General features: G+C 41.3%; 2 protein-coding genes across 4 annotated transcripts in view; one reads left to right on the top strand and one right to left on the bottom strand.

The window, feature by feature from the left end:
- The first annotated feature begins 1,838 nt into the window (after positions 1–1,838).
- LOC104326743 (uncharacterized) lies at positions 1,839–22,886 on the top strand. Its single transcript, XM_075446843.1, has 16 exons — positions 1,839–1,935; positions 5,187–6,166; positions 6,712–6,804; positions 7,422–7,575; positions 8,880–9,022; positions 12,026–12,160; positions 13,559–13,655; positions 13,895–13,957; positions 14,443–14,589; positions 14,990–15,103; positions 15,700–15,773; positions 16,045–16,155; positions 16,478–16,593; positions 17,372–17,510; positions 18,777–18,897; positions 22,399–22,886. Exons 1-16 carry the CDS (start codon positions 1,839–1,841, stop codon positions 22,488–22,490), a joined length of 2,676 nt encoding a protein of 891 aa, XP_075302958.1. The 3' UTR covers positions 22,491–22,886.
- The window catches only part of TEK (TEK receptor tyrosine kinase), a 44,379-nt gene continuing 39,587 nt past the window's right edge, over positions 22,885–27,676 (bottom strand). For all 3 annotated transcript variants that reach the window (XM_075447122.1, XM_075447123.1, XM_075447124.1), the window contains one exon: positions 22,885–27,575. In XM_075447122.1, coding sequence (XP_075303237.1) covers positions 27,501–27,575 — 75 coding nt within the window. In that variant the 3' untranslated portion in view covers positions 22,885–27,500. The remainder of the gene's footprint in view (positions 27,576–27,676) is intronic.

Here is a 27,676-nt window from a genome sequence, read left to right as displayed (position 1 = left end):
GATGGATCTCTGAACAATAATGACTTTAAAAAAAAAAATCCTCTGTTTGGGATAGCTATGTGAGGACACGTGCATTTTGGAATGCCTGTGTGCACAACAGCCTTACACGATCTTTGTACGTATACAATAACACCCGAGCCCAAATAACACCAAGGTAGGTATTTTTAGAAAAAAGACCTCTTGGTAGATCTTTTAAGAGAACACAATTTTTCTGTTTCCTCTGCTTTTTACACACTGCCCCAAACCCAGAATATCACACCTGCCTTTGCGACCCGCAGACAGTAGTGACAATTCCTCAGTTGACACTACTCCAGCATGGGGAAGCAAAGTGCAACGAGAACCACGTGGTCAGAAGTAGAGACTGGTCTATAGAGAGGTTTTATGCAGTGAGGCATCAAAACCCTGTGTTTACATATTACAGCCAAAATGCATTGTCTTCCAGGCAATGCAATCGATTTCGAAAAGTTGCTTGGCCATGGTCTTCCAAAGCCAGATCAAAACCCAGGAACACTTCCATTAACTTTCAGGATCCTGCACACAGAAGTAGCTATAATGACTTAAGCTTTGAAAATAATTTGTCCCACAATGCAGAAATACAAGGCGGTAAGGCAAGACTTCTTTTCCTTCATTCTTTCTTATATTAAGAAATATAAGTTATTATCTTCTCTGGCACCTGACAGCAAATTTTCTCTTTCCAGTCACGTTACTGGCCAGCAGGGGACAGTTACATCAGCAGCCCATTTTCAGTCAGTTTCTTAATTCTTTTTCTTGTTATTATTTTCATTTTCATGTTTTCCATGTTTTGAAGTCGACTGTGACCATCTGAAATGAAAGTTTTGCCTTAGGGGTGGTACCCAAGCTCAGCCCACCTGTATGAGTTGACAGTGCCGATGACTTAACCTCACAGAATTAATACAGAACAGCGTATGAAACACGATGGTGCTTTTCCCCACAAATTCACCATTCCTGGTCACTGTGAATACCAAGGGCAATTCTGGTCCGTCGCACTTAAAAGCAAGAGACAAAACCAGAAAAGGTTCAAGGTAAGTTGACAAGAATCATGGGAAGAAAGGAACTGCTTCCACAACAGAAACCACAGAAATGGGCTGGAAAAGAGCACGTCTTGGAGGGAAGGCAAAGCCTCTTATAGATACCAAGTGCCACGGGTACAACAGGCAGCAGCCGGCTGCCCGTCCCGGCAGGGAGTGCAAGGAGCGTCCAGCGAAACCCGCCGGGGCCGGGTTCAGAGCAGGCAGCAGCAGCGGGCGGCGAGCGGGCCCGAGCCACTGCAGGCCACCCGGCAGACCAGCTCGCCGAAGCCCCTACGCGGAGGTCTCTAGGAGGGCCCACGGCTCCCCAGCCACCCGGCTCCGGGTGAGGAGCCCAGCAAGGCCCTCAGCGGGCGGGCAGCTCCCCTTCAGCTCCGGGCCTGAGGGCAGCCCGGGCACGCGCCCCAACAGCGAACACCGGCCGCGCAAACCGCCCTCAGCGCCGCATGCCGCCTGCTCTCACCGGTGCGGCCCGCCCCGCCGCTCCGCTGACTGCCTCGGCAGCTCCTCGCCTTCCCGCCGGCGGGTGCCCGGCGGAGGCGGGACAGCCCCTCCTCCCGCCGCCACCGCAGACGCCGCCGGCCACCCCGCACCCGCTGCTGCTGCCGGCCCCCGCTGCCGGCTTCCGCCGCCACCGCCGCCGACCGCCGGCTCCCTCACGACGCCCGGCCCCGCCCTCCCCCTCCGCTCCCATTGGGCGGCTGGGGCCCCGCGCGGCGCTGAGGCGAGAGGGCGCGCGGGCGGTCGAGGCGCTGCCTCCGCGCTCTCCCCTCAGGCGCCGGCTGGGCCATGCAGCGCGCGCGGTGCTTCGGGGCCTCTCCCGGCCTCTGCGACGGCGGGGCGGCGGGGGGCCGGCGGTGCCGGTCTGCCGCCGACGGCTCGCAGGGTGAGGCTGACCTGTCCCGCCGCTCCTGTTGATGGGCTGTGGGCCGGCGGCCGGGGTCGGCAGCCGCCCCTGCGCTGAGGGAGCAGGGCTCGGCCGGTTTGAGGGAGACGGGGGGCGGCTTCCCGGGCGGCAGCGCTGTGGGTGGGGGTGGCGGCGGCCGGCGCTCCAAGGCGCTGAGGTGCGGCCGTGGCTTGGTCCCTGCCGCAGGGAGAGAAGGAGCGATGGTGCCCTGCTCCGGGGCTGAAGAGTGAGGTGGCCTGGCGTTATAGAAATAAAAAAATACTCATGAATTAAATGCCCCCACCTTGGCCAGCAGCAGCGGCGATACTAGGGCTATAATACAAGCTGGTAGTTGTGCCTGGGCTTGGGCTTCTGGAAGCTGGAGTTGGGAGGGCTGCTGGCACCGCTGCGCGGCGGTGTAACATCAGCGGGTGGCTTCCCGCATTCGTGGCAGCGGGTGTCAGCCTGCCTTCGTGGTGCGTGGCCTTGGGCCCTGGTTATGAAGGGTGGGAGCTGTGATGGGAATTGCTTTTAATCTTTGTAGGGCACTTGGTTTGCTTGCGGGGTTAGCAGTCTGCAAAGGGCCTGCTTGCACATCAGTGAGTAACTGGCATTTTCTACCAAAACATTCGTATGCCTCTCCTGTGGTGCTCCACTTTCTTCTTAAGCATAATGAGTGATAACATTTGTAACTACCTGTTTTGGTGTCGTCATGTTCCTCTTATGACCGAGTGTTTTCAGGCAACTGTAAGCTAGATCTCTTTAGCAGAACTAGTAGTGTGTTCAAGCTGTTGGCAATAAAGCCAAATGGATGCAAGAGGCGAGGGACAGAGTACTAGAATGGCTTTAAAATGGAAAACACAAAACGTAACAAGACTGATAGCCTATGTTAATGAAGAAAGCAACCTGCTTCCGAACTGGACCTGAAAGTCTTGTAATTAAAAACAAGTAGCTGCTCTCTGATTACCTTGAGCTTGGGTTAGTCTCTTGGGTGTCATTTGCTGTGGGTTGTATTGACGGCTTTAGGAGTTGCTTGAAAAGTATGTAATCCAGGGAACCATCAGAGTGTCTCTTGCTCTGTCATGTCTGCATTGTTTAAGCAGATGCTACTGATTTTCTGCCTTCACAGCTCAGGAGTTCCAAAACTTCAGTCACAGTGCAGGTTCTTCCTCTGCGCGTAGTCTCTTTCTATGCAGCAGGAGCTTTCATTTCTTCAATGAGTACCTGGGTTTTCACAGGTACCTGTAAGTGGTAATGTTTTGTTTCTTTCTCAAAGGTTTCTGCACTGGAGCATAAAGAACTTCAGTGTGCAAAAAGCACAGGGATAATTTGATGGTTGCTAAGATCTATGGCAGTCGGGCGGGGGGGGGGGGGGGGAGGGGAAGAAACCAGCATGAGGTCATTCTCTTCCTGACTTGCACTTGCTGATTTTGCAGGTAGCTAGCTGTGCAGTGTGCTGTGACTTGTTCCAGTCTGATTCCATAGGTGTTTCCTTTCAAGTGACAAATGACCACTATTAAATGGCTTCTGCAGTTTCTTGAAAACTTGAAGCATGAACTCTGAAGGTTCACTCGGGCTCTGGTTAGTCAGATAATCCTGTAACATGGATTACTACGTAGTCTAAATGGTGTCTCACATGTAGAAAAGGTGGGGAACCATTACCTCTGTGAGGTTGATTTGTATTTCTGATAAGAACAGCTACCAGCTCATACCGAAGGGTGTACTGGTTTTGGCTGGGATGGAGTAGGTTTTCTTTGTAGCTCTGTACAGTGCAAAGTTTTGGGTTTCTGGCAAAATCAGTGTTGATATCACACCCATGTTTTGGTTATTGCTGAAGAGTGTTTGCACAACCTCAAGGCCTGCTCTGTTTCTCACGCTGCCCTGCCAGCGAGTAGGGGTGACAAGAAGCTGGGAAGGGACACAGCTGGGACAGCTGACCCCAGCTGACCAGAGGGATACTCCAACCTATACGATGTAGTGCTTGGCAATAAAGCCTGAGGAAAGAAGGAGAAAGGGGGGAGACATTTGAAGTAACGGTTAGGTGTGATGTAGCCCTGCTTTCCTGGAAGTGGCTAAATATCTGGCTGCTGGTGGGAAGCAGTGCATGAATTCCTTCTTTTCCTTTGCTTGTGTGCACAGCTTTGCTTTACCTGCTAGACTGTCTTTATCTCAACCTATGACTTTGGTTGCTTTTCCCCTTCAGATTCCCTGCGCCATCCCACTGAACAAGTGAGAGAGCAGCTGCATGGGGCTCAGCTGCCAGGCAGGGTTAACCCACAACAGCATCATGATGCTTTGTGGTACCACCCTGTTTTAGTGTATTACTGTTGTTTTAATTCCAAAGTTTCTTGGTTTTGACTAACCTGGGAAAGGTCCCATTCACTAACAAAATGTGGCTTTCTAGTAATTCCCTGAAAAGTTTTGTAATTACTGATACAATCACTGCTGAAATCAAACGGTGATGTGGGTCTTTAAATGACAATGTAAATAGCGTTGTTGCTAAAATACATGGTTGACGCTAACAGATCTTTTGGATGACAGGGTCTGTACACAATTAATAAAATTTTGGGAGGGTAATAACCATTACGTTTTGTGATTTGCCAAAATATCCATGTGAGGATGGATACAGTGCTTTGAGAAAGTGTCAGGCTGAGTTTTGGCAAGCAGTCTACAGCCTATAAAAGCTAAAAAGATAATAGTTAGTCGCTTAAATCTGCAGTCGGAAAATTTAACTTTCAAGGTTGCTAAAAGTTTGTGCACAATTATAAATATGCCTGGCTTGAAATGGTACTGGGCCTTTGGGACAATGAGACTTTTAGTCTTGTGCATAATTAATAAAATAGATTATTTCTTTTTCCTCAGCTGAAATATGTAGATTGCAGTTTAGGATGACATAATTTAAGGGCATAACTGTCTTTCCTCAAAGAGAGGCAGCTGATTTACAAAAAGGTGAAAAGTTTAAAATAGCAGTACATTCAGTAAAGAATGAAATCGAGGAACAGAAGGAACTCTCACACTACCGTCTTCCCAATTCAATGATTCTAAACACTTTAACCCTTGAAAATGATCTTAAAAGTAAGATAATTTCTCCTCAGAAAAACATTGCAGTGCATTTTTTAGCACACACGTGTCATGTGGTTTTGGTTTCCTGGTATACAATGACTGTTGGTTTTTAATTAGAAAAATATGTTGTTGTTTATAGCTGTCCAGCAACTGTTCTTGAATATAATTTTTTCAAAATTATTTTGCAGGTCTCTCTGTTTCCTCTGTAAGAAATGAGGATGAAAATGCTAAGCAGCAGTGTAAGCCAGCAGAAGTATTTCCATGTGAAAATCAGGATGGGAGTTCAAATCTGTCTCCGTTTAGGAGTAGAGGTATAGACACAACGAGGTCAAGAGATTCTTCCCCAGTGAAACTTGAAATAAAACTTGAAGAATCTGACGATGAATGTGATCTTGTGATTGATGTGCCACCAGAAGCTGTTAGTAAAAAGCCAAGAATAAGTAGGAACTGTAGGAACAGGCACAAAGAACTGGCTGCTGTAATATGTGCCGAAAAATTACATGATAGTGCTGTAGCAGACATCCCTGGGTGTACAGAAGAAAAATCAGAGAAACTTATTACTTTGTGGAAAAATGGCAAAGATTTAAATAAATCTGAAAAACTGGGCAATTTTTCCCCAAAAGCAAATGAGATTTATTTGCCTGATGTAAGCACTGGTGCATTGAAGGTTTTGAAGGGAAGACACGCCCTTGCTTATACTGAGGAGAAACATGTATCTTCAGCTGCTTCTGTCAAGGCAGACATGCGGAAGGGCATTCTGAAGCAAGGGAAAGCAGAAAACAATCTATTGGTCAAATCAGTTGTTCGGAAGCATGCTGAAGACACTGTGAGGGGTGGAAGAGTGACACAGTCTGCCTTGCGTGCTGGTCACTCGTCGAAAGATGAGACTGCAGTTGAAAGACGTTATAAGGGTATAATAAATTGGGAGGAAAGCCAGAGCATAGAAGAAAATGGGGGTAATGATAGCCCAGAAGATACATACCCATATCGAGCTGATTACCTAAACAAGAAAGAAAATGAAATAACTCTGCTGAGTTCATCTGCTGAGGAAGTGGAACCAAGTGGGGAGGACACAGAGCTCTCCGAATCAGATGATCCTTTAGAGGAGTGTCGGAGAATTTTTGAGGAGTTTGAAAGAGAATCACAAAAGGAGGACGGTGATCAGCAGGTATTTTGTTTTGCTTTCAGTGCTTGGGGTTTTTTTCTGAGCATATGAGGATGGGATGTGACACACAGTCAAGTTCAAATACTCTTTTGAGAATGTGTCCTAGTAAAGGTTAAATATTTGAGCCTTCAATGCTAGTTGACAAAGTAATAAGGAATACATGTGACTCTCTGCTCTAGTTTGACAATGCGTGATCTCTATGCTTCCGGAAGTAGAAAATTGGTCTGAATAGCTCCATGCCTTAGGGTAGCCATTTTTATTTTCACTGTAATAGGCAGAGTTTTAGAGGCAGTTGTGTATTCAGTAGTCTCCCGTTCTCATAAACAAATGCAGGTACTTTGAGTGCCACTGCCTCAGGCTTCAAAGCACTGTGGCGTAACTGTTCTGAATGTAAAGTCAGTGTCTAATACTGATAGAATTGTAATTTTCCTGGTGAGTTTTTTGACTGAATATCGTGAAACATTGGAGTGAGTGGGTCATGAGGATACTACTGAATGCTAGAGCTTCATAGCAATTGGTCTAAATAGTCTGTTCTTGTTTTTTAATAGGCCTACGGAGGAAACGTAGATCTCAATTTATCAGAAACCAAAGTACATGTTTCTGGACCAAAGCGAAGAATTGCACACACCACAAAACTTGCAGTGAGTTATAATCCTGTAATAAACTGAAGGTCAACTTAGCTTTACTTAATATCTGTAGACTGATGTTGAACTTCAGGTGGGCTGAGTCTTGTAATCTGATTGTAAAAATATTTTGAAATGAGTTCAAACAAATGTGTCGTCAACTGTTCTGTTAAAAGTTGTGGCAAATATTGTAGTACCGGGGGTTGGTTCCCGACACAGGTGAAGTAAGCTGCTGTCCAGGGCAGCTGAGGCTAGTGAGTATTGAAAAGTCAGTTTGGAATGGAGGCCTTGTGCCGTGAGATTACAGATGCAGCACTTAGAAACCCGAAGTGGCTGTTGCTTTCTCTGCTGTTACAGTGCTTTGGGTGGCAATGTTAATAGCAGGCATAATTCTTCAAGTGCCCTCCACCACCCCTGAGCACTTTCAGCTTGGCGTTTTCCTTCCGGGGACAGCATGCTAAGCTCTGAATCTGATAGCAAAATTCTGCTTTTAGAAGCAGTGTGTCAACTTTAACCCCATTTTACTGTGATTTGGAACTGCTTGAATGTTAACTCTGGGTATGTGTGTGTGTGCATATCGGGTACATACCAAAAACGAAATGGTGCCTTTCAAAGCATCTCCTCTTTGGCAGCAGGGTCGTGATGCAGAAACTCAGCAGGCATACTGCAAGGCAATGGAGTTTGCAGCTGGAGTTAAAAGGGGAGAAGCTTTTATTGCTACAGCTTTTGAACAGAAGAAAACTGTGTCTGGATTGTCAGCTACTCAATTTCAAAGCATTGGACCAATGGGTATGGCAGCTTGGTCTGTATGTTTGACAAACTTAGCTTGGTTTTGCTTCAGTTAGGCATGGCTTGCAAGTGTTCCTTTTGCTGTGGTGAGTGTTAGCTGTGAGTTGGATGGTGAACACTTAGCTTGTGCAGATAAATGCCCTATCAAGCTACAAGGTTATATATGAAGCCTCGGTAGCTGTAATGGAAAGGGGACGAGTACTTTGTGATAAGTTTTTTGAACGTGTACAGTTTTGATCAAAATCCTGCAGACATTAGTTTTGTTGAAAGTCTTTTGATACGCGGGTTGAAAGATGTAAAAAAAGAAATCGAGCGAGTTTCCTTTCGCTACAGTTGTCAACTGTTAGGTTTCTAATCTGAAGCATTCAAACCTTCTGAAACAATTTGTTAAATTTTATTCGAAAATCATATATTCTTCTGCCCTTAAATTCTCCTTCATAAGTGAAAAATCCTGGAGTACAATTTATTTTCAGTATTTGATATTAGTTAAACAATGTTTCCCCTCCAGTCTTCTACTGTCACTTGAAATACATGCTTACACAGTAACCTACCTAGCAATTAAATTAATAAAGTACTGCTTCGTAGTTTCATTCATGTGTCTTTATTACACATGCTATAGAACATCTTCACATAAAATTGAGTCATTCTGCCCCTGTATGCATTCTTTCTGAAAAACAGTAAAATAGATTAGTGTATTTCATGGTGTTCAAATGTGTCTTGCTGTGTAAAAATAGGTGCTGATGCAGGTTAAGCAGGATGACTGCAAGCCAAATGCTGATACCTTGGCTCCAGAATCTCATGACAAATTTTTATGTCTGAGATCTGTAGCTTTCCTGACTTTAAAGAGGCAAAGCAATACTTCAGGGCACTCACTGATAGCATTGGAAGATAAAGTTAGAATGGTGGGTTTCCTGATTTTTTTTTTTCTTCTTGCTATCATACTTTTTTTGCATGGGAGGGCAAAGGGACAGGAAGGCAGGCAAGTAGGTGTTTAAAAATCATAGTCATTACAACTTGAAAATAGCTTTTAATTTGACTTGTGTAGCTGTTTTATTCTGTCTTCAAACTGATAAATGATCTCAAAACTAGCGGAGAACACTTTGCATAAAATCTGTCTACAGAAGTGAAGTCTTTCCTGAATGAATGTGTTTCCTGACGTTCTGAGTTTGCTTCTGTGCATTAGTTTGCTTTTATCCTGCTTTGACAAAGGAGGTGTGAAATACCTGTGTTCCAGATTAACATGATTAAATAATAAAGCTTACAATTAGAGTTTAGATTCAGCCTGTGTCTTTTCTGTGTTTCAGCCTCTGTAAGTTTGCTTGAAGTTCAGCGCACTGAAACCAGCTGTGGTCAACTGCTTATAGTAAAGGAAGGAAATGTTTTAACAGCAGTGCCCTGTGGAGTTTCTGTTGATTCATTCAAAAGGACTAATCTTGTGCCACCCAAGGTATTGTGGAGTTACTGCTGCAGAACTCAGATATGTGAATGGGAATAGAAGTAGAAAAACTGCAGTTAATTTCAAACAGTATTTTGTAATGTAGACCCAGTAATGTGGTATACTAGTATAGCTTTCAAAAAAAAATACTCTTTCCTCTGTGCTTTAATCAAGTTGATATGCAAATTGAATTTTCATTTTCCTTGGTTGTACTAGCCAGCACTACACAAATGTTAGCAATTTAATAGATAAATTGTTAATCAAAGTGGTTGTTACGGCAGAATTAAGTACTGGTTTGTTTTCAGTCAAGTCATGCTTGGGTGTTGGTTATTTTTGCTTAAAACTTCCTGCCATGTATAGTGGCAGATGATATCTGAGGAAAGGCTTTATTTGACTTCAAGAGAGGTATTTTTATAAACTAGAGCTCTTTCAAGGAACTTGCCAGAAAGTTCATGCAGGCATATTTTGGTTTTTTAGTGCTAACTTTGCTTGTAATTTTGAGTGGCAGAGTATCATAAGGTTCTCTTCTCAGAAAGATTACTCTAACCTTGCTTTTGTTTGTTTGTTGTTTTTTTTTAAAGCAGAGGTCACTGAAGATTCCTGGGGTCAGATAAATTACAAAATCAGATTTTTGCTTTCTATTTAAAAATGTCAAATGTTATGGCTTCTGTCAGTTTGGTTATTGACACATTTCTGGGATATTAAGTACGGTTTACTTCGTGCTTCATATCTCCAGTATGTGGCTTCTTGTTTCCTAAATAGAATACTGCATGCCCCAATAATGATGAGCCTGGGTTGTGAGAATGACACACATTGCTTTTGTTCCCTTTGTGCAAAAAATACCTTCTCCTTGGTAGCAGCACAGACATTTAAATGCTGCTCTTAAAGAATCTTCATTAGCAAATAAATGTGGTACAGACATATTAGAATCATAGAATGCTTTGGGTTGGAAGTGACCTTTAGAGGTCATCTAGTCCAAATGCCCTGTAGTGAGCAGGGACATCTTCAACCAGATCAGGTTGCTCAGAGCCCCGTCCAACCTGGCCTTGAATGTTTCCAGAGACGGGGCCTCCACTGCCTCTCTGGATAATCTATTCCAGTGTTTCACCAACCTGATGGTAACAAATTTCTTCCTTGTATCCAGTCTAAATCTACCCTCCCTGAGTTTAAAGCCATTACTCCTTGTCCTATAGCAACAAGCCCTGCTGAAAATATTTTCCCCATCTTTCCTATAGGGCCCCTTCAGGTACTGGAAGGCTGCTATAAGGACTCCCCGCAGCCTTCTCTTCTCCAGGAAGAACAGCCCCAACTCTCTCAGCCTTTCCTCATAGGAGATATTCTCCAGCCCTCGGATCATCTTTGTGTCCTCCTCTGGACCTGTTCCAACAGCTCCGTGTCCTTCCTGTGATGAGAGCTCCAGAGCTGGATGCAGGACTCACGGTGGGGTCTCACCATAGTGTGGACTAGGGGGGCAGAATCCCCTCTCTGGACCTGCTGGCCATCCTTCTCATCCAGGATGCAGTCCAGGATGCAGGTGGCCTTCTGGGCTGCCGAGTGCACATTGTCAGCTCACGTCAAGCTTTTCATCCACCATTACCCCCAAGTCCTTCTCGGCAGGGCTGCTCTCAGTCCCTTCATCCCCCAGCCTGTAGTGATAGCGGGGGTTGCCCTGACCCAGATGGAGGACCTTGTACTTAGCCTTGTTGAACCTCGTGAGGTTCACATGGGTGCATTTCTGCAGCTTGTCTAGGTCCCTCTGGATGGCATCCTATCCTTGTGGCGTGTCAGCTGCACCACTCGGCTTGGTGTCGTCTGCAAACTTGCTGAAGGTGCACGTGATCTCGCTCTCTAAGTCACTGATGAAAATGTTAAACAGTACCGGTCCCAGTAGGAACCCCTGGGGGACACCACATGTCATTGGTGTTCATTTGGATGTTGAGCCATTGACCACTACCCTCTGGCTGCGACCATCCAACCAATTCCTTAGCCACCGAAGAGTCCACCCATCATATCCATATTTCTCCAGTTTAGAGAGAAGGATGTTGTGAGGGACTGTGTCAAAGGCTTTACAGAAGTCCAGATAGGTCACATCCATAGCTCTTCACCTGTCTCCTGGTGTAGTCATGCCATCATAGAAGGCCCACTAGGTTGGTCAGGCAGGACTTGCCCTTGGTGAAGCCATAATGGCTGTCTCAAATCACCTCCCTGTCCTCTGTGTGCCTTGGCATAGCTTCTGGGAGGATAAGTTCCATGATCTTCCCAGGCACAGAGGTGAGGCTGAGAGGTCAGTAGTTCCCAGGGTCGTCCTTCCTACCCTTTTCAAAAATGGGCACAACGTTTCCCTTCTTCCAGTCGCCAGGAACTTTACCTGACTGCCATGACCTTTAAGTATCATGGAGAGTGGCTGGGCAGTGGTATATTACTCCTTGTTTGATACACACAATCTTTGTAGCTGTTTGGACCTTTTTTGGGTCTGACTGTACTGTGCTTAACTGAACTTACTGCCAGATTTTTGAATGTGATGATTTTAGCTTCTGTGCCCTGTGTTAAAATAAGCATATTGTTATAAGCAAAACCACTACATTGCATTGTCTAACAAAGGCTATAGGTTCCTAAAAATAAGCTTTTTTTTTTTCAGTCTAGTAATTGGGTCTTTAGTTTACATTCTGGGTGAAGTACTGCCTGAAATAAAGGTCTGATGGAGAGCATGTCTTAAATTCACTGCTAGTGCTTGCTGAAGGATTCAACTTTCTCAGAAAAAAGAATTTTAAAAAGTTTTAATACCTTGCATAACCTTGAGCAGAAGATTATTTTGTTTAGTTCAAGCAGGGAAAACCTCTGTAGCTGCTATTTCTGATGGCTGTTTCTGGCTCCCTGTGATGTGCAACTTCAGTTTTCTGAATAGCTATTCAGCAATGTTTTGGGGGATTTTTTTGTTTAGTTGTTTGTTTTTTCTCCTCCTCTGAGGATGGGAAAAAGAATGTCTGAGCTGTTTTTTATTTCTTTTTTCTTTAGGTTTCTATTCAGATAAGGCCTTCGATTCCAGAATCAGGATCCAAAGTCCCACTTGAGACACGAAACCGATATGTCGGGGTTTTTTTTGCAGAATGCCTCAAAATTTGTAGCACAATGAATGAAGCTATTGACAAGGTTTGTTATGTTCTGTAGATCTTTACAATTCCACTTCTGATTTAAGTCAGTAGGTCTTACCTTGCACAATCTATTGGTGGGGTTTTTTCCTTGATTTTTTTTTTTTGAAGGCAAATATTTCAGACTTTTCAGTAAGCAGAAGTTAAAATATACTTGATCTGATACTTGCCAGCATTATCAATCAGTTTCAGTTTTCTCCAGGTAAAAACATTTGTCTTTAGTACTGCTAATTAGCTTCCAAAAGGACATGTTATTTTAGTATTAAAAAAGAAAAGTTTTTCTTTTGCAAATGCAAAATAAAAATCTTCTTGTGAATACTGGAGGCTTCCTGGAATGTAATAATGACTTTGAGATCTGTTCAGGACAGGAGGAAAACGTGTTTGAAGAACAGCCATAAATCTCTCAATCATTTTGAGCCTTTGATCTTGTATTTACTGTTAATAGCATACCAAGTGCTACTCAAGCTTATAGCAAACAGATACGGTCTGGCAGGCACAAATATCCTGAGCTTAGCCTTTAGGTGATTTAAATTTCTTCCATGCTGAAAATCAATATACTTTATGGAGGTGTACTGGTAAGACTCTGTATGTGTGTTGAATGAAAGCTTGTAAAACATCAGACGTTACTACTTTGCTGTTTACAGTGTGTTCTCTGTATTATGCAGCATACCTTGGTATGCCTGACTTCTCATTCTCACTAAGTAATGTTTCTTTTACATTCTCTCTAACTTCCTCCTGTGTTATTTCTCAGCTTCATCAGTTCTCCACTTTCTTTTTTCCTCTGCTTAGAGGTTGTAACTTGTGAATTGCACTTGCTGTGGTGATTATTAGAAGGCACTGTTAGTGCCTGAAATGAGCTTTTGTTGGCAGTGCAGGTAGTGTAAACAGTGAAATAAAACCAGGGAAGAAGTATTTTTCTTCCCCCAGAAGACTAATTAATGTAATTCTATATTTCATGTGTGGTTCTTCATAGTTAAAAGATGCTAGACCTTCCTTTCACTTCTGTTTTTTACAACTTTACAGAAGGAAAATTAAGGAAGTAGTTCTTGACCTAAAAAAGTAATAATGCCTCCCTTGCAGCAGGATCAGAAAAAGCTGTCTGTATCCATAGGAATGGTTGCCCTAAGCGTGTTCAAGTTCCCACAAAGGATTAGATTTAAATTCTGAGTTGGAGCATGGATTTCCCCCACAGATCTTTCCTTCATAAATACTGGTTTTGTCATTCTAGGTGTCTTGTCTGACTTCATGTCTCCTGTTGCAATTCAGGTTTAGGACTCTACTTGCATGTGTATCTACCTCTAGGTTCAAAATCTCAGATTCTAAATGGCAGTGCTTTTTGTAGAACGTACAGTACTCCACTAACACTTGTCTCTTTTTTCTTTCTTTTTTTTTAATATAGGCCATGACAGAAGAGCAATCTATTTATGATCGTTGTGGCAGTAAAAAAATGTACCTGAATTTTGCTGTGAAGACTCTCAAAAAGCTAAGAGATCATGGTAGTTTTGCTTTTAATTAAGATTTTTTTACAATTGGTTGTAAATGTAGAAATTAGAACAGCAGAGACATGTCTTTAAAAGATTTAGTTTAGTAAAGATACTTATGCATGTTTAAATCCTTTTGTAGAAATATATAGCTGAAATAAATTGGTGTTTTGATTTACAAATATTTGCCAAGGCTATTAACAGGAAACCCAGAATTGAGGAGAAATGCTAAAAATATGTTTTCCTCCATTCAGGACGACTTTATGACAGCAGATCTTCTAGTGGTGCTGGATCCGTAGATTCAGAGCAAGAGCAAGGTAAAGAAAGGGGAAGGGCGATGTCAGTTCTCCACTTTCGCCTGTAAATGGGCTTATTTAGCATGAATGTGTTGCTCTGTTTTTGGTCAAGCTTTATCATCTGTTAACCACTGCAAGGGTTTCAAACACAATTCCCTATTTGTATCTAAAGGCTTATTCTTAGGGGAAAAATGTTGAGACTTTGCTTGGAAGGAGCGTATTCTTTAATATTGCATGCCAAGCCTTTCTGGGATAGCTAGTGAATTAACATCCCTGTTGCTTAGTGTCTTTGTTTTGAATAATGCTTCACCTCTAATCACTTCTAATTCCTCTGAGGTACAAGCATATAGTTTTTGCATATAAACTATAGTGCGCATCTTGTAATTTCAGTTTTTTTTATATTGGAAGTACTAGGATATAACAAGTGCTACTTATATTTGTTCTAATATTGCTTAAGCTTTGGGCTTGTTTAATTGTAGATTTTTAGTTGTGGGGTGTTTTTTTAGCATTTACAGGTGGTGTTCTATATGAACTTTTAAAAGATTATCTGCTGACTGAGGAACAGCTGAATGAAAATAACTTCCCTCGACCAAATCCTGGAAAAAATGGTAGCGCTATACTTACTGGGGTTGTAAAAAGTGCTGGGTATGATGGTAAGTGCCTACTAGACTGCAACAAAACTGACTTTCAGTCAGTAGTTCACAGTACAGTAAAATACATGGATATAACATTGTACGGTATGGTAGTGTTCTGTATGTAGTGCGTGGACTACAAGTGAATTCACAAGCTTTCGTAACTAAACCATGAAGCTTTGTAGGTCTTCTTTAACTTCTGTTTCAACATAGTAATTGAAGTTGCAGGTAAACTTGACTTTCTTATCATGCTATAGAGGAACTTTTTTTTATATATGTCTAATCTTCAGAGGCTGCTTATGTATTGGTACGCTGCTCTTGCAATTACTGTTCATGTGACTTTGTTTTATGCTTCAATTCAGCATTTTTTTAACTTTATGGCAAGCCAGCTAGGAAATACTCTCTGTTACCCTTTTTTTAGCTTTCAAAAGAATGTGCTGTAGGTGTGGCGGAGTATATGCTGTTACTTCTTCAGGAGAACATAGACGTAAAGAAGAATGCAACTATCATTCTGGTAGAGTACTGGAACAAAAAGGTAGATATCCTTGGCATTCAGTCTGTGTGAAGTGGTTGAAAGTTATAATATCTCATGTCAAAACTGAACAAGATCAGGGCATGAAACTGTTTTGCACAAGGTTCAGCTGAGATACATTCTGCCGTACTTTTGACAGTGTGGCAAGTTAGCAAAGCATGTTTTCTCTGAATGTGCCATAACTTTAGGAAAGCTGATGTTAAGAAAACCATATGGAAGAAGGTTGGAAAATGTTCATTGTGTGGCCTTGCACTAACTTCTAAGTGAACCTTGTCATCTGTTCTGAGAGACAACTTAAGTACTCAGAAGCTACATTAAATATTTCCCACAGGGACAACCTTCTAGAGCAGGCTAAAACTTTCCCATTCATTGTTTTTTTTTTTTTTTTTTTTAATAAAACATTGTCGTAGGAGGAAGCGATGTACAGTTTGTCATCTTAGCATAGATGAGACCTGTAGGTGGGTCTTGCTTCTTTCCATAGCACAGTCTCAGAAGGAAATGGAAGAGAAATTTGAGCGGAAGAGCAAGGCTACTGATTTGGTTTTGCCATTGATAGTTGTGGCAAGACCTGCTCAAGTTTCAGCTTTTCTTTTTGGCAGTTCCTGGTGGCATGGAAAAACGCTATAGTTGTTGTGAGAGAATAGTTGGATCTGCTGGATGTCAGATTGCAAAGGTAGGAGTAATGTTCTCAGAAGGCTTATATAATGCAGTATCTCCTTTTTGCTTTCTGTGTCCTTTTGACTTAAAGCTGAGTCACAGCTTTCTGTGAGCAGTTTGGTGTAGGCCTTTTAGGCATACTTACTAGTGTTTAGTAAATTATGTGGCAAATATTCACAAGAAGTGTATATATATACTCCTGACTCCCTTAGAGAAACAAATTGTCTGTCAGTTTGGGTAAGATATATCTAGCAAACTTGCACTTAAATACTAATGGAAATTTGCAGCTTCATGTTCATGATGGAAGAAGGGAGAAATTGGAAGGCTTCACGAAGACATTAACTAAATCACCGCCTTTTGATGGAAACTGTGGTGTATATGCTCTGGACTGCGAAACGGTATGAGCCACCTAAAAAGTTTGGTTCAGTTAATAGAAAACTATGTTACTGTATACGAAGCAATTTCCTAGCTGTAGTAGTATGGAACTCCTGTCTCCAAGAGGTCTGCAGAACTCTGACTAGGGAACTCCTGTCTCCAAGAGGTCTGCAGAACTCTGACTAGGGAAGTCTGTGTTACTAGACCTTTAGTGTCGAATATGCAGTGAGCAAAATTGTTTTGATCTGTTGAGCTGGTGGCTAGTTCTGCTTTTTGTACAACTTATGTAATGTGAGGAAACATCACTGCTGTGTAAATGCTTGTTGAATTTGCTTTTTTCTTCAGTGTTACACAACCCATGGCTTGGAACTGACTAGAGTGACAGTGGTTGATGCTAAGCTGCAGGTTGTCTATGATACATTTGTTAAACCAGATGGTAAAGTTGTAGACTACGATATAAGGTATGCTAATTAGTCTACAATACTTCAGGATTAGACTTAATAAATTGGCAGATAACTATATAAGAAGGAACATACCTCTCTTAAATGTCTGTTTCTAGTAACGTAAGTCAAACACCTTCAATCAGGAATGAGGCTTTTGTTCTTAAAGCTCAGTTGAGAAGGATTTTTTTCTTTGCCTAGTTCAATTAATTTTTTTCCACATTTGAATACTTTTTCTCCACTTCCTTAAAAAAAAACCCCAATCAAGTTAAACCTCCCAGAACTTGCTAAATTCCCTAAGGGGATAGAAGAAAATGCAAATTTCATCTATAAATGTTGTCTCACAGAAAAGCAGTATAGTCGTAATCCATTGAGGCCATCAGACTGTACGGTTTCTCAAGATTGGGCTGTGTTTAGTGCAAATTACTTGTAATCAACTGCTCTGAGAAGAAACACAGGTTTTGAGCCTCACTGTAAAAAAAGTTGGAGGGCAGCTAACATAGTGTTCCTACTTCTTCAACAGCAATATGTGTTTGCTCAGAGCGCTGTCTTAGGTCCATGCTTAAACACTTAGTCACTTGTAGTGGTAGAGCTAAGTTAATGTAATTTAGCTTAGTTTATCTTACACTACCTAGGTGAAGAGAGTGAAAAAAATGCCTTAAGTTGACTTCAGCATTATGTGATTTCAAAGCTGGCTGGTGTTAACTTGAGATGCTGGGGGAATGACCACTAAAAACCTAGTTCTTCTAGATATTTCTTAGTATGTTTGTTAATGAAGCTCTTCTAAATCTGTCTTTAGACTGTCTGGAGCTACAGAAGATGATCTGAAGAATACCACAACATCTCTTCGAGATGTACAGGCAATACTGCTAAATTTGTTCAGTGCAAGTACAATTTTAATTGGACACAGCTTAGAAAAGCACTTATTTGTTCTCAAGGTAAAATACGCTGTTTGAAGCCAATTTTAAGAGATGACTACTTGTCTTTACTATGTTCTAATTAATTTCAAAAAGGAAAAGAAAGTTGCATTTCAGCAGATGAACATGTGTGGAAAAAAAGAATGACGTACTTGATTGTTAAATGATAGCTGTATTCAGCTACATTCAGAGAAAGAAGAGCTGTATATACAAACACAGTATGGTAAAGATTCTGATATCTGGGCTTCCTACTTTGTTGTTTGTGCTTCTAGCTATGCAACCATATATCACCACTGAATTATATTGTCTTTATTTTTGGGTTCACAGAAACCTAGAATTGTATGTTTTCTGATCTTGCTGAACTCATGCTAGCAAATGCATAAAAGACAGTGACAATTCAAGTAATAGTAAGGTGTTGCTCTTAAAATCTCTTTAAACAGCTATGCTGCCTATCAGGCAATTGCCTCAGGTACCAGAAATGCATGAATTATGCTATTAAATATCAAAAGCAGCAATATTCTATAAGAAAAATAACTGTCTGCTTAGGAAGGCTCAGGGAGATCTGTCAAGCTATATAAGTAACTGGAGAGAGGGTAAGAACAGGACTGAGCAGGCTTTTTCCAGTGGTGCCTGGTGCCAGGACAAGAGGCAGTGGGCACAAGACAGAAACACAGGAGGTTCTCTCTGAACATGAGGAAACACTTTTTCACTTTGAGGGTGACCAGGCACAAGCACAGGTTGTCTGGAGAGGCAGTGGAGCCTTCTGCCTTGCAGGTGCTCAAAAGCCACCGAGACATGTTTCTGGGCAACTGGCTCTAGGTGGCACTGCTTGAGCAGAGGGTTTGGACAAGATGGCTTCCAGAGGTCCCTTCCAACCTCAGCCATTTTGTGATTATTACTAATGAAGGAATGAGAATTTAGCCTTGATAGGCTTCCCTGCTAGTGATATCTAAAGGCTAAAGCAAATGAGACTTTGCAGTATGGTACTGGCTATCTAAAACCAGAATTAATCATATTCACTGTGTATGTACAACTGGTGAATAAATGTCAATGCAGTGTACAGAAATCACTGCGAAGCATAATTTTCCCACAGTTTGCCATTCTATGATGAATAGAGGAACACAAGGCAGACAACATAATATTTTGGGGCTCAAGCATTAATTTGGGCATATTATTGAGAAAGGAAATTGTTTAGATGCTAGAGGGGGTTTCTTTTTAATAAGTAAAAGGAGGTGCAAGATTATAACTGCATGCGTAATCATTACTGTGGCCTCTGCTCTTTTCCAGCTAATTCATGACACAGTAGTGGACACATCAGTAGTGTTTCCTCATTGGCAAGGTTTCCCTCACAAAAGAGCACTTAGAAGTCTGATGGCTGACTACCTCAGGAGAATTCATCAAGATGATGGTAAGAGCGCAGGTTTTTAAGTAATCCATGTACTGTATCGTGAAACGGGAGACGGGAATAATTCAGAAAACTGAAGAGGTAGTAATACACTTGCTGACACTTAAAGCTTTGTCTTGCTTAGTTTTACTTCAATAGTATAGTAAAGGCAGAGCGTATACCTGAAGGGTAAGATGGGTGGTGTTGTGGCTTATCCTCAACGGCAACTGAGCACCACACAATCACTCACTCATCCCCAATAGTACAGATGGCTTGTTAAAGTGTTCACCATACAAAATGTGTTCCAGTTTCTTTCCACTGTATAAGAAGCATTCTTAAAATTCTAAAGGTAGTGTGATGAGGCTAACATCTATTTCAAGATTCGCTTACTTATCCGAGATGATACAGGAGCTTTTCAGCTGGGGTTTTCAGTAGTAAAATTATAGTAACTTTCTTGGCCGTCTGTCAAAAACAAATCAATAAATCTGTTCTACAGTGTGCATATAATAATTACGAAACATTGCATTTGACAGACTTATTTTTGCATTGACCATGCCATTCCAAATAATTGTTTTTAATCTGATTTTAGAACAAATTCAGTATCTAATAAACTGGCATCTTCATATTTGCTTTTATCAGTGAAGCCTTCTAGACAACAAATAATATTCTATTCTGCTAACATACATTCATTGCCCAGGGAATAAATAAATGGTTGCACTGACAGAACTTGATGGCCTTTGATACTCAGTGGAGTAGCTGGATGCTGCATCTCAAAGCTTGTAGTATACTCTGATTTCCTTTGCTCTGACAGTCTGACGCACAGCACTGTGGTGGTGGGGTGAGGGGGATGTCACAAGTTATTTGTACAGACTTTAAGATGGCTGTCTCAAATAGCCAAAACTGCTTTTAGCAGACTCTCCTGCTTAAGTTTGTGTTTAACCATTCTTTGTTGATCACCACTGAGCTAAAATCCAAGCTTAACCTATACAGCTATATAGCTGCCATTTCTAGAAAAAAATGAAACAAATCCCGATGCATGACTTCCACTTGCTATGTTTATATTGATTCGTGCTGCTGCTTTGCGCTAGTTTGTGTTAGTTTTGTGCTAGTGCAAGAGAGGAGTAATAAACTTCAAGTCTGGATTTGCTCTTTGTAAACCTACAGATTAGTAGAACGAAACACTCTTTGCTGTCAGAAAGTAGTAAGTCTGTGGTGATTTAACTTGTGCTGAATGTAATTGACTATCTGCTTTTTTTTTTTTGACTGTCTCAAACTGGAGTTTGATTAGCAGTGCATTTTAAGGGGTCTTAACTCCAGGATTTTTGGTGTCCAAGGTACAAGAGCTGCAACTGCTGAGGTAGCTTGACTTACAGTACATCATATACTTGATTTGACTGAAAAATTTAAGAATCCATAACAGAGCTAGAAGACTATGGTTTCAATAATTGAGCCTTTTCAGACTACTTGATGAACATGTCTGATACAGGTTGTACTTTCCCGAGCAGTTAAAAATAGCAACAGCCGAAGGGTGGAATGGCAAGGCAGAGCACTTCTTTGCAGATTGGAAAGCAAATGAGGATTGGACCTGTCTCTGACAAAACAGAGAAGAACAGCGAGGGCAGAGGGGAAGCTCACAGGATCACCTCTGTTTTTCTTACCCAAATTACAAAATAGTTTCTGTTTGATTATTGGCAACTGTTCTGCTTTATTTCTTAAGGTACATTTAGGAGGGGAGAAGACTAGAACCTTCAATGTTATTACCAGCTGCTGTGTGATTCTTTGAATAGTAGAGGTTACTAAGTGGTGTAAACTTCCCTGCCACAGATAAAAGCTATGATTCTCCTCCGCTAGCTTCCACAGCTCTTTATATGTCTGATCGAAATAGATATTGCAGGGGTAGTTCTTACAAAATATGCTGGTGAAAGCATTCATGTAACACATTAATACTGTTGCAGAGGATTACTATGACTGTGTAAAATACATGTTTAATGAGAGAGGAGTAAAACCACTTCCACACTCAAGGAGATACTGCACTGTTTTAAGCCAGTAGATATCTGAGTTGCAGCTACATGTCTGTAAGTGTCTGAAGATCTTTGCTTCTGAGCCTAGGCCGCTACATATGAAAAATTATCTGAAAGCACTGACATTTAAATTTTACAAGAGAAGGCTAGAAGCTTGTACTATCTTTTGTTGTGATAGCTTTTAAGTCCTCTGCTCCTTTTGGGAACAGAACATCTCAATGAAATCTAAGAAAATTGTCTCCCTCATATCAACTTACTTTATTGTGGTGTTCTCCCCTGCCCAAAGCAGATGTGGAATCTGTGCAGTAAGGCAGTAGTGCAAAGAAGCAATCCTGTTTCTTTTTGAGCCACCAGCTCAGAAACATAGAATGAGGAGGGGATTTTGCCACCTTGAGATGAAATTGTTGAACTACATGCTGTCAGATTTTTCTTCCACAACTTCTTTGGTTTCTGGATAACCAGACCCTGTCCCAAACCTGTTTGTCTGAGATCTTCTGCACCTTTATTAAAACTTCTGCACTCAAAATGGTATCTTCGTTTAACAGCTTAAACCATACAGGAATTGATCTCCCTTGATCAGTTCATACAGGATTTCTGAGGGACATGTATTCAAATTAGTCAATGTGACAATTTGACACTGTCAGATTTCTGTTTATGAAGATGATGGCTGAATATAGTAGGTCTATTCGCTACCTATGCTAAAGTTTCTAGGAGAGCCCGAACATGCATCTTTGACTTTCAGTAAGGAGCACTCAGACCTGTCAGTAGTTAACTACCATTATCATAGCAGCCAGCATTTTGTTGTGTTGACTCTGTTTGGAACGATGTTCTGATGCCTACATCAAATGCCAACTAATGAGAGGATTGTATGCATTTCTTGTTTGGATGACTACCATTGTTTTCCAGCCAGAATGCATTAAACCCTTTCTACTCTACTTTTTGTTGTTATGGGAATTGCATAAAACATATAAACTTGTAAGTTGTTGGCTTTTTAAGCTTTGACTAAACATGTCATAAAAATGTATGACTGTATCTATTTTACATCCTTTAATTCCATTCTGTTCAGATTTTGTGGAGCATTTCAGTAGATCGGGACAAGTAGATTGTCCTTAATTAACTAAGGCAGAAATTTACCGCCTGCTTGTGAAATCAACTTGTTATCTGTTACTCTCTCAACTTCTAATTTGAAAGTACAGGACTTGGAAAGGCTGGTTTTCCAAAGACAGTTATGTTGGATACTCTAGGTTACTAATCCAGGCTCCGCTGGATGTTGAAGCTGGGGTATGCAGTGGGAAACTGAATATTGCCAGACAGTACTGGACTGCTAGAAGCATGTGGCTATTATCTTGAATCCTGGTAGCAAGAAGGTGCACCAAAAACTGTCTGAATGCCAAATATTGTCTTAATATTCTTGATAGTTGTTCAGCTTAATAAATAAAGCCTCTGTTCTTTTATAAAGAAATACATAATCTAACACTTCAAATGTTTTTTTGTTCTCCTCTAGTTGGTGGTCATAATTCCAGGGAAGATGCAACTGCTTGTATGGAACTAATCCTTTGGAAGGTCAAGGAGGACAATAAAAGAAGAAAATGGTGATTGTTATGGCTTTGAAGGAACAAGATGGGAGGGGAAAATCACTTTGGCTCGCTGTTCTCTAATGCTTCAGTACCAATTACTTTTCTGATGCAAAAATGATGACAATGGGAAAATCTAGTGGGAAGACTTGACTATATCCACTTCTGAAGCTGAAGATGTACAGGAAGGAGAAAACACAAATGTACAAAATACAAGTAAGATGTGCAGAGTAAATTCCTGTGTTAAACAGCAAACCCACTTGTTTTTTGTTCTGTTAAGAGTATTATTTCTGTAATCATCCTTAGTGCTCTGTGTAGCTGAAAATTGTAATTTGCAGTAAGTGAAAGTACTGATTGTTTAAAGTTCTGTATATAAATTGATTTCATCTTGTTCAGCCTCTGTGGAATAAAATTTAAGCTTCTGTTGTGTGATTAAAGTTTAAGATTATTGTTGTCTTTTTCCCTTTCCCTTCCTGCTTCTCTCTACCTCTACGTGCACTTTCAGAGAGCAAGAAAACAGACTTAGTTGTGTTTAATGTACTAATTGACACAAAAAGACATAATGGTAGAAATGTGACCTCTTCTGGAGCACAATAAGCTGGTCTCTTTTAAATAAGTTGAGCCTGTAGGAAGATTTTTCAACTGTAAAAGCAATAAGCTTTTCTGACTTATAAGGGTTCCCAAAAAGCAGAGTATTTCAAGAAGTAAATGTGTTCACTGCTTCAACTAAAACTGGACTACACTCCAAGATATAATTCCCTATCTCCTGCTTAACATAGAATTGAGCATCTGCTGCCTTCAGGGAGGAGGAATTTGAAGTCTGTTGCCACTTATTTTTGTGTGGAGGAAACAAAGAAATGAGAATGTAAGAAGGGACCACACTTTTTGTACAACCCGAGCTCTGAGCTGAAGTTATGCTTTGTGCTGATTCATCGAAGAAAGCGGAGAGTGATGGGGGAGAATGGTCTTGACTGAGGACCCTAGGAGAGAAGACCAGTAGTGTAAAAAAGTGCTCACAGACTTTTCCTGAAGAACAAGTACACTACATAACTCTGTATTGAAGGTTAAAAATCACTATAACAGCTTCCTATGCATTAAAGTACTTGGGGCATGTGTTCTGTTCTGTGAGATACTGACAGGCGATAGCTGTGGGTAGAAATAGCATTGCGTGTTTATTGTCCTGTGTCTGCTGCTCATAATGTCAAAAAAAAAAAGCTTCTGATTTTCCTTCACCTCTTTTTTTCTTTATTAACAGAACAGTCCCGTATACAAGCCCTACTGCAGCTTAGAGAAGGGGTTTTGGCATGTTCTGTATGAAGTGGATAGACTTAGTCATGGATCCTCCCAGCTTTGAAAGTAAACCTTTTTTGTGAAGATTGTCTTTATTATTTGAGTATACTATTGAGTAAACATGAAGAAACAGTTTACTCTGTAGAACCTGTTCTACGTAGCAGAGAAACTCATGTTAGTCATTCAACCACCTGTTAGCAGCAACCAAGCTGGTAATTCTGAGGCCCTAAGGACCCTCCATCATCTGACTTTTCATCATAACTTCTTCTTGTAGTTGACTATTGAATTATTAAAACCAAATGGATATAATACTGTGCACAATAAGTAAAATATTTTTAGATACTAACATTTTTGTAAAAATAGCAAAATAAAACAGTCTTCTGATGCTGGAAGTAATGAGATTTACCAAAACTGAAAGGTGGTGTGAATATAGGTGCAGTTAATGATTGGAATAGTGACTTAACTCTGAGTCACATCTCTGTCATCTCTCTGCTGCTGCCTGCCGTTAAGTACACTTTTGTCTTTCCCACATGTATTGATGATATAGGCTTGGCTGCTGCACAACCTGACCAGCATCTTCAGGAGCTGGAAGCTCAGTTCGTGTTTTGGAGATGTGAGAGACTGGTGTGGTCCAATAGGGCCTCCACAGTTTTCAGAGGGACTTGCTGAAACTACCAGCTCCTGTTGTGGGAGTACCACCACCTGTGTCGTGTATTATGCTATTAAGTGAATACGTGATGAAAGAGCTCTGAAGTATTATAAGGAAACATTACACAAGGGGTGCTTGATTTGAGGATTTTGACTTACAGCCTGCAACAGTATGGCTTGCTGATTAGTGCTCCCTTGCTCATGGGAATGGCTGATCAGCGTGTGACTTGGGGAAAAGCAGAACAGTGTGTTGGGAGCAGGGAATGTCCTGTACCAGCACAGGGAGGGAATTAGCAGCAAGAGGGAAAACTTGTGTTTGATCACAGCTGAACTATGCCCTTGTAATTTAATTGCTCATGCTCTTTGGCTGGGCCTCGGCTTATTTTCTGCAATTCCCTTCCCCCACCATGCAGAGTTCACAGAATCGTGGTGTAGCAACTGAGAGGCGACTTCCATATGGCTTACTTCCTTCTATCAGGTATTTATACACTTTGATGAGATGTATGTAGCAGTAAATGCTCTGTCTTTTAGTTTCAGCAAATGCCTGATCGTTATATTTTGGATAGTAGAAAGAGGCTGTGTTTGACTTTAAAGTTGTGTCAGGCATAGTCTGTCCACAGAGGAGTAAGAATTAAATACTCCCATTGTTTAAGACCAGATGTGTGCTTCCTTTTGGGTTACTGAGGAGTGGGAGAACTGCAGCTGTTGAGTGGATTAGCTGTATTCAGACATTTCCAGGGGTAGTTATACCGTACTTTTCAGCCAGTCTAATGAGGATAAAGGTGCCTATTTAGAGTTCTTGTTACCTCTCCCCTCACGATAGTATCTAGTGAACCTTGCATTACAGTAGCTAGTGATGTCTGTTCTCAGATAAGTTCTTAGCTTTCCTGCCAAGTACACTATATTCTTCTGCAGCTCGTGAGTTTTGCTTGGACATATTAAGGATTTTTGGTTTTTGTCTGCACTCAGACTGTTGAACAACCAGAGCTGCTGCACTGAATGGAAGTTGAGGATGGTGAGGGAGAAGGTTTGGGGAAGAAGTTGTGTGGAGGCTTTGCTTCTGCCTTTTTGTTCTTAAAGGCTCCACTTTCCCTGACCAGCTTCCTGGTAATATCTTTTTAAACTATAGATAATGCTTGACTGTAAGCAGTTATCTGCCATTCTGTGTCACATACACCTCAAAGCATGTCCACAGCTCCACTTGTCTGAAGGGCTTCTTTTCTTTCCCATCCAAAAATTTGTACTAAGTACGAGCTTGATAATGGTATGTGAGAGAAGATGAGAAAACTGATGCTATGATATCAGAAAACAACATAGGGAATAACTGATGATAGTCTAAGCTTGTGCATAGAGGTCGGCGATTGTAAATAGGTGGAGGTGTGTAAAGAATGTTAGGACGTGGGGTATTTGGAATAACGGAAAACTGTTGGCACTTGGTAGCATTGTGCTCTTGACAGCCAAGAAATGGAAGACACTTGGGAAGGAGGGGACATGGGATCTGAAGTGATGTGCTGTGGAAGGCAGAACATACAGCCTGCTGATGGTTAAAAACTTTTCTATGCCAGCTACTGCCCTAGATTGGGCTTTTCCAGCACTGGATAACAGACAGTAAAATCTAATTATTGAACCTGGGGTACCCAGCAATTATTCTTTGGTCCAGTGAATCTGTGTGCTCTTTGTAAACTCCGATTGCCTGTCTCAAGGCCACACAAGTAACCTCAGCATCCTTGTTTGTTGACTTGCTCCATTTTAAGAAGGGTCTTGGTGCTTTTCCTATTTGAGTCAGCATGGTGTATGCCAGTAATGTTACTCTGTACTCTACTGTGATATCCCTGCCTTGTAACTGGCCAAATACACACCCACAAAATACCAGAAGGGAAAACCTTTTTTTTGTTTTTCTCTCTCTCTAACATCTTCCTCTAAGTCTGGGAGGGTAGCATGATCCACCCAGCTAGCAAATCTCTGTGGTCTGGTGCTCAGTTATGAGCTGGTGAGTCACAAGGGAGGTTAGGGGAACCTATGTGCGAAGCATGAGGTTAGTTGATACATGAAGTCTGAATAGGGTAAGTCCGCAGGATCCCACGTGGTTGACTTGATACCAGAAGCTTAGGCCAACCCTGCCTCTATCTGTCTAACCTAATAGCTAGGAGATCTTTCTGGTAGGCCAAATATCATTTCTTTGAAGCATTTCAGTACAGTATTTTTAAGAGGCCATAACACAATATAGACTGCATAAGGGATAAAATAAGCAAAAGTATGTAGGCCCTGCTTGTATATAGTAGGTAGTAATTTATAATTATGCAGTGAAATTATTAAATGAAATACAAATTGAATAAGCCTCATGTATATCCAGGCTAATTGTAAAAACGTGTTTTACAATATGTAGTATGTTTGTCAGTCCTATGCTTCGTGATAATTGCTGTATGGCTGCCTCCGATAGCATTAAACACTTCAAAATATATGCATATTTTGCATATAGGCAAACACTGGCTGTTAAACTGGACAATGAAAGAGCAATAGCACACCTTGTGTCTTACTAGTGTCAATATAATTTTTGAACAGATTATTTCTACTAGCTCACTTTTACATTCAAATACTAGTCTTACTTAATAATTAATTGTCCTTGGTGAGCATACTGGATTGACATCTGCTTGTGACTCCCATTGTCACATTGAGCTTAGCATTTTTCTTTGAATCGCAATGAAATGTCTTTGAAATACTGCTAGAAGATACTGACTTTGCTATCAGTAGCTCTCAGAAAGTATAGAAAATATCTAAGATGGCAATATCTAATGCATTACAATAATTGTATGTATACACTATATCTACATGACTGGGAAACAAGAAAACGCTGCATATGAAACAGCAGATTTCAGTCTATTCCTACTCTGAACAGTATATACATTTCTACAGCCTGTGGAGACAGAGGTTACTGTATGATATACACATACATATATGTAGTAAAACAGTATTACTGTATTATATACAGTTATAGCTATACACAGTTCTACACAGCACATCACATTTTGGGCTCCAGCAGACTGGGTTTTGGGTTTCTTCAGTACATCATTGATGAATGAAGTTTCCTTCTGTCTTAAGCAGCTTCTTCAGCGGAGCAATCAATGCCTGCATAAGTAAACTTCTCATACAGGGTAGTATTCACATAGGTCTGGAAAGACAATAAACAGAAAAAGCGTGATGCAAGTTATATTACCTCAAGAATCTTAGACTATACTGAAATTATTCGTGGCCTAATTATTTTCTAGGGAT

The sequence above is a fragment of the Opisthocomus hoazin genome, chromosome Z (genome assembly GCF_030867145.1).
Source record: "Opisthocomus hoazin isolate bOpiHoa1 chromosome Z, bOpiHoa1.hap1, whole genome shotgun sequence".
NCBI classification, from domain to species: Eukaryota; Metazoa; Chordata; class Aves; order Opisthocomiformes; family Opisthocomidae; genus Opisthocomus; species Opisthocomus hoazin.
This window is presented reverse-complemented; position numbering and strand designations above follow the sequence as displayed.

Bases quoted from the DNA above. Each gene is read 5' to 3' on its own strand.
- LOC104326743 (XM_075446843.1), top strand. From the start codon at position 1,839: ATGCAGCGCGCGCGGTGCTTCGGGGCCTCTCCCGGCCTCTGCGACGGC. The intron at 6,167-6,711 runs GTATTTTGTTTT...GTTTTTTAATAG, and splicing joins AGGAGGACGGTGATCAGCAG to GCCTACGGAGGAAACGTAGA. The intron at 6,805-7,421 runs GTGAGTTATAAT...CTTTGGCAGCAG, and splicing joins CACACACCACAAAACTTGCA to GGTCGTGATGCAGAAACTCA.